Genomic DNA, 6,000 nt, shown 5'->3' on the forward strand with positions numbered 1-6,000 from the left:
GTGCACGTTTTTAAATTATCCAATAATATTTTTGTCGATAATAAAAGTGAAGGACATCATTGTCAGCGTTTACAAAATTCAGGAGTATAATTGGTGATTAACCCAAAAAGTAAAAAACAAACAAAATTTTTAACCCCTATTTTACAAACTAAAATCATATTTAACCTTTTATAATAGAATGCTTAGTCGCAGTTAACCACATCATCTTAAGTTTTGTTTTCTTCTTCAATTTAAGAAACTAACTACACTCTTTCCTCCAAAAATATCTATCAATTTTAAAATTTGACGTATTAATAATTCAATATATTTGAAATTTATATCAAGATACACAAATAATAAAGGTGGTGAATTATTAAAATGATAAATATTTTAAAGAGCAATGCTAGGGGCAGTAATTTTTGTGATTGTTAGCCATCAACTAGCCATCAATGATAATTTAATGGTGTGAGATTGATGTGAAATTTCATCCAATGGCTCACCTTCCTCTGCTGGTTACATGCTGGTCAAAATTCAATAAAACTGCTGGCCCCTAGACTTTTCCTATTTTAAAATTATGGGATCTCATGAAATGGTGGTTTGTCACGCCATCTTTGAAACACAGTGCTTAAACCAGCTTCAGAATCAGAGCGCAATGAGAAGAACAACTCTTCCATTGAAAACTGCTTCTTCTAACTTCTCTTTCGCCATCGACAAACAAAAACCCAATCTTTTCTTTATCTTCCCAATGAACAATGAAACCTTCATCTTCCCAGATCAAAGCCCTGCATGCCCACCTCATCCGAACTTACCGTGAAGCCCACGCTTCCTCTTCCATCTGCCACGTCATCACATCCTACACTCTCTCCCCAACAACACTCCCCAAAGCCCACCTCGTACTCCTCCGAATCCAAAAGCCCACCTTGTCCCTATGGAACCTCGTGATCCGAGCTTGGTCCCTCTCCCACCACCAACCTCATCATGCAATCACGACCTGCAACCTCATGTTCCGCCATGGCCTCTTTGGAAACCACCTCACTTACCCTTCTCTGTTCAAGGCCTGTGCGCGAGTTAACGATGTTTTGTGCGGTGAAATGGCTCATGTTCGTGTTCTAAAACTTGGGTTTGGATCGTGGTTATTTGTCTCCAACGCGATGGTTCACATGTATGGCTGTTTAGGTGAGATGGGGTGTGCTCAGAAGGTGTTTGATGAAATGCCTGAGAGGGATTTGGTGTCTTGGAACTCGTTGATTTGTGGGTATAGCATGGGGAAGAGGTTTAGGGAGGTTTTGAGTGTTTTTGAAGAAATGTGTGCGGTTGGTGTAAGAGGGGATGCAGTGACTATGGTGAAGGTTTTGTTTGCATGCTCTTGTTTGGGTGAGTGGGGTGTTTTTGATCAAATGGTGGAGTACATTGAGGAAAATGGTGTTGAGATTGATGTTTACTTGGGGAACACGCTTATTGATTTGTACGGACGACGCCGCATTGTTGATCGGGCTAGAGAAGTATTTGATCGGATGCAAAGGAGGAATGTGGTCTCCTGGAATGCCATGATTATGGGATATTTGAGAGGTGGGGACTTAATTGGTGCTAGGAAGATGTTTGATGAAATGCCGCAAAGAGACGTGTTCTCGTGGACCAGCATGATTACGGGTTACTCTCAAGCAAACCAATTTGCTGATGCAGTGAGGCTTTTCAAAGAGATGATGGAAGCTAAAGTGAAGCCGGACGAGGTAACTGTTGCTAGCGTGCTTTCCGCATGTGCACATATCGGTTCACTTGATGTTGGGGAGGCTGTCCATGACTATATAAGGAAACATGGGGTTAAAGCCGACGTTTATGTTGGAAATGCCTTTATAGATATGTATTGCAAATCTGGTGTAGTTGAGAAAGCTTTGGAGGTGTTTAATGGGATGAGTAAGAAGGACTGTGTGTCATGGAATTCACTAATTTCAGGTCTTGCAGTGAACGGTTTTGCGATTCCCTCTCTCGATTACTTTTCCCTGATGTTGAAAGAAGGCGTGCAGCCGACGCACGGAGCCTTTCTCGGGGTTTTGCTGGCCTGTGCTCATGCTGGATTGGTTGATAAAGGATTAGAATACTTTGAAAGTATGGAAAAGGTTTATGGACTGAAACCGGAAATGAAACACTACGGATGCATAGTCGATCTTTTGAGTCGCTCTGGTAATTTACAAAGGGCCTACGAGTTCATCGAAAAAATGCCGATGGCTCCAGATGTTGTGGTGTGGAGGATATTGTTGAGTGCCTCTCAGATTCATGGAAATCTACCCTTGGCTGAGATTGCCTCAAACAAGCTTCTTGCACTTGATCCTTCTAACAGTGGTAACTATGTACTCTCATCTAATACCTATGCTGGGTCCAACAGATGGGAAGATGTTGTTAAAATGAGGGGACTTATGGAAGAGAGTAATGTACATAAAACATCAGGAAGCAGTTCCATAGAAATAGTTGGTTCAAGCAGTTCCATAGTAAATTGATGACTGTTACCCAGGAGAATCATTTATCACTTCATAAATTGACTTCATTTTTATGGGGAAAATATTACATGAAATTGATATTTTACGATTAGATTAACATACCCATATATTCATATGTATTCAATTTAAGATTTTTCATGAATGATGTCTCTATCACCCAACCACCCTTTTCTCTCTGCATTCACTGGTATATGACTTTGTTCTGCTAACTGAGAAAATAAAATTGGCAGTGATGAAAAAGTGTATTGTATTGATTCTGAGACCATAATATAATAGTCATGCCATGTTTGAAAGCCAGATTATTAACAAAACCAGTAGACCACATACTATCATATTGCATGATCACAAAGATTTATATCATGTGATCTCAGTATTGAACATAGCGGCATAGCCTTATTAGCCATATTAGGAATTTACAGGATCACTTCTCAAATCTCAACACAGTTCGGTAACTGAATAACCTTAGATTTTCAAAGCTAACTAAACTCTCAATCCACATCTATAATCTAATTATACTACAAACTCTACAAGAACATAAAATTCCCCTTCTTTTCCTCCTAAATCCATCTGAACTCTGAAGCATTCATCTTTCATATTCATATTCAAATAATATAATCTGACCATTCAGAGATGAAGGAAGTATGGTCCATTGACTCCCCGGGGACATCCTCATGCTTAGAAGGCTTCTCCTTCCCACCTACCAACCTCGCCGGGTTCCCAACCGCGGTAGTCCGTGGCGGCACGTCAATTAAAACAACGCTCCCAGCACCGATCTTAGCACCTTCACCAATCCTCACGTTGCCAAGAATTGTGGCACCGGCACCAATCAGCACACCATCACCAATCTTGGGGTGCCTGTCCCCACCAACCTTGCCGGTACCACCGAGGGTCACATGGTGCAGAATAGAGACATTATTGCCAATCACTGCAGTCTCTCCAACCACCACGCCGGTCGCATGATCAAACAGAATCCCTTTCCCAATCCTCGCCGCAGGGTGAATGTCCACGGCAAAGACATCAGCTATCCGAGACTGGAGTGCTAGGGCCAATGGCCGCCGTGACTGCTGCCACAGTCGGTGTGCCACACGGTGAGCCTGCAACGACAGACAAACACACAGACGGATGAAAAACAAACAAATAAATAAATTTATAAACAGAAGCTGCAAATTGAGAAGGTAAAAAATATGCATAAATGCATAATATAACACGAGCAGAAAACTGGAATATAAATATATACACCAAATTTGAACAATTGGTGATAAAAATGGAAAATTCTGAAAGTAAAGCAGAAATGAAGAACAAATTCACTATTTGAGAAACAGAAACAGAAGTTGCAAACAATTAAGCAAAAACTTTAACTGAACTACAAATTCACACAACTTGAGAATTCACAGCTTGAGAGCCAGAAGCTGAAATTGAAGCACAAATTCACTCAATTTGAGAACATGATAATGATAGTAATAATAATGAGTAAAGTGACAATTAAATCTTCGAAGATGCTGAGTTTAGACTAATTAGTCCTTGAAGGAAAAAAAAAGTACCAATAACGACCTCCAAGATAGCAAACGGTATACATGTATGTCCTTCTATCAATGAATAGTGCGAAAAGAAACCGAATTGTCCATGTATTTCGATATTTACAGTGATGCATGTCTCGTTACTGTCACATGAGCATGAAAACGATATAATTTTGGATAGTAAATCATTTATTATCTTTTGAATTTTTATATGCCCTTTATCAACTGCTCTATTTATTATAATCCTATTAAAACAAGTGAAATTTGCTCCAAAAGTTATTATTTACATGACTATTTTCTTTTCTTTGTTTTCTTTTAGGACTAATTAGTCCGAAGTCGAAAAATCTTCACATTCCTAATTGTCTCGTTACTCTAATATTAATAAAATCGAAGCACAAATTCACAACTTGAGAAACAGAAGCTACAAACAGTTGTAGCAAAAGAGCCACACAATTTCAGTGTAAAAAAAAAGTGAGAAACAGAATCTGGAAATCGAAGAACAAAATAAATGAAAAAGAACAATCAAAACCATAAACCCTAAAATCTCGGAATCAGAGAGAGAGAGAGAAAGAGGGTTTAGGCACCTGGCATGCAAGGAAACCTTTATAATTGAGCAAGCAGTGAGAGTACGACACACACGCCGGATCCCGCTCCCTTGCGGCACGAAGGTCGGCGACGGTGGCGGAGAGCAGTGCACGATCGGAGGAAAACGCGTTGAGGAAAAGGTCATAGAGCAGCGTCGAAAGTAGCGTCGAAGAACAAAGCTTGTTCCCTAAATGGAACGAAATCGAACGCTCCAATGAAGGGTGAGAGAGAATCGTTGAATAAAGGTAGCTCGCCAGCGCCGGCTCCGATTCGGCGTCGCGACGCGCCTCCGCTTTGATCTGCCCCCAAACCCATCCTTCCTCTTCGTATAATCCTCCTACTCCGGCTCCGCCGCCGGTGCCGTGCTCCGCCGTGGGCTTCGGCGGAGATGAGGAGGTCGGCATTTTTTCTATTTTTAAAGTGGCGCGTGAGAAATGAAGCGCGCGTGGGTGAGAGTGAGAAAGATGAGAGTGATGATAAAAGAGCTTTGTTATCTGAGGCTAATATTGAGAACCATGAGTTGAAAGAGTGAAACTGAAAACTGAATAAACTGATTTTTTTTTTAACTTATTATTGTTCCAAGAGTTACATAAATTTGGACATGAGGTTGTGATTTTATGTTGGGGTTGAATGGTTGATTTAGAAAGTGGCTCTGCTCATGACTCATATATATATAGAGGATTATTATTTATTTATTATTATTTTTATTTAAGAAAAAAAATAATATTTTTATTAGCATTTTAGGTATTAATATAAATGGTATAATATAATATAATAATATATCAATTATATTAAGTCTATCTGTATCAAAAATTTGTTATCAAATCAGTAATATATTAAAATATAAAATATATATTAAAAATAAAATAAATAATATATATTTATCTATAAATACACAATAATTAATTTAACAGTTAATTTTTTTGTGCATAAAATATTTTTGTAATATATAGTATTTGTTTAGTTATATTTTATTAAGTTACTTTGTTTAAGTATAAAATAAATATGAAAACAAGTATGATTTAATAGTTAAATAATTTTTTTTGTAAATAGTTTAACTTGAATGTATTAATCGGCTTTTCACAGGAGATATTTTGGAATTATTTTATGATATATGTGTGGATATGAAAAATAAATTTTAGAAGAATATAAGAATAAACTATTCTTATGCTTTTTTTTTAATGATAAGGAGTTTGGAAATTTATGGAATTCAATCCACCCAAATAAATATCCTTTAAAAACCTATCATTTAACCTTTTTTATCTTCTAAATAAAGAAGAAAATAATTGAGAGTAATTTATAAATCAACCTTACTAACTTTTATTTAGAAATAGAAAATTTATATTAGAGATACAATGTCATATTAAATCGAAGTTATAATAATTTAATATTATGTGTATTATATATCAAGCGAAATTTTTAAT

General features: G+C 37.5%; 2 protein-coding genes across 2 annotated transcripts; one reads left to right on the forward strand and one right to left on the reverse strand.

The window, feature by feature from the left end:
* The first annotated feature begins 615 nt into the window (after positions 1–615).
* LOC130961272 (pentatricopeptide repeat-containing protein At2g22410, mitochondrial-like) lies at positions 616–2,706 on the forward strand. The gene has a single exon (XM_057887042.1). The coding sequence runs from the start codon at positions 732–734 to the stop codon at positions 2,472–2,474; it is 1,743 nt and encodes a 580-aa protein (XP_057743025.1). The 5' UTR covers positions 616–731; the 3' UTR covers positions 2,475–2,706.
* Positions 2,707–2,758: 52 nt separating this feature from the next.
* LOC130961273 (serine acetyltransferase 5) lies at positions 2,759–5,203 on the reverse strand. Its single transcript, XM_057887044.1, has 2 exons — positions 4,576–5,203; positions 2,759–3,568 (listed from the first exon to the last, which is right to left on the reverse strand). The coding sequence occupies exons 1-2, from the start codon at positions 4,978–4,980 to the stop codon at positions 3,077–3,079; spliced, it is 897 nt and encodes a 298-aa protein (XP_057743027.1). The 5' UTR covers positions 4,981–5,203; the 3' UTR covers positions 2,759–3,076.
* Positions 5,204–6,000: the final 797 nt, after the last annotated feature.

Source organism: Arachis stenosperma, chromosome 2 (genome assembly GCF_014773155.1).
Source record: "Arachis stenosperma cultivar V10309 chromosome 2, arast.V10309.gnm1.PFL2, whole genome shotgun sequence".
NCBI lineage: Eukaryota > Viridiplantae > Streptophyta > Magnoliopsida > Fabales > Fabaceae > Arachis > Arachis stenosperma.

Bases quoted from the DNA above. Each gene is read 5' to 3' on its own strand.
- LOC130961272 (XM_057887042.1), top strand. From the start codon at position 732: ATGAAACCTTCATCTTCCCAGATCAAAGCCCTGCATGCCCACCTCATC.
- LOC130961273 (XM_057887044.1), bottom strand. From the start codon at position 4,980: ATGCCGACCTCCTCATCTCCGCCGAAGCCCACGGCGGAGCACGGCACC. The intron at 3,569-4,575 runs GTGCCTAAACCC...CTGTCGTTGCAG, and splicing joins AAGGTTTCCTTGCATGCCAG to GCTCACCGTGTGGCACACCG.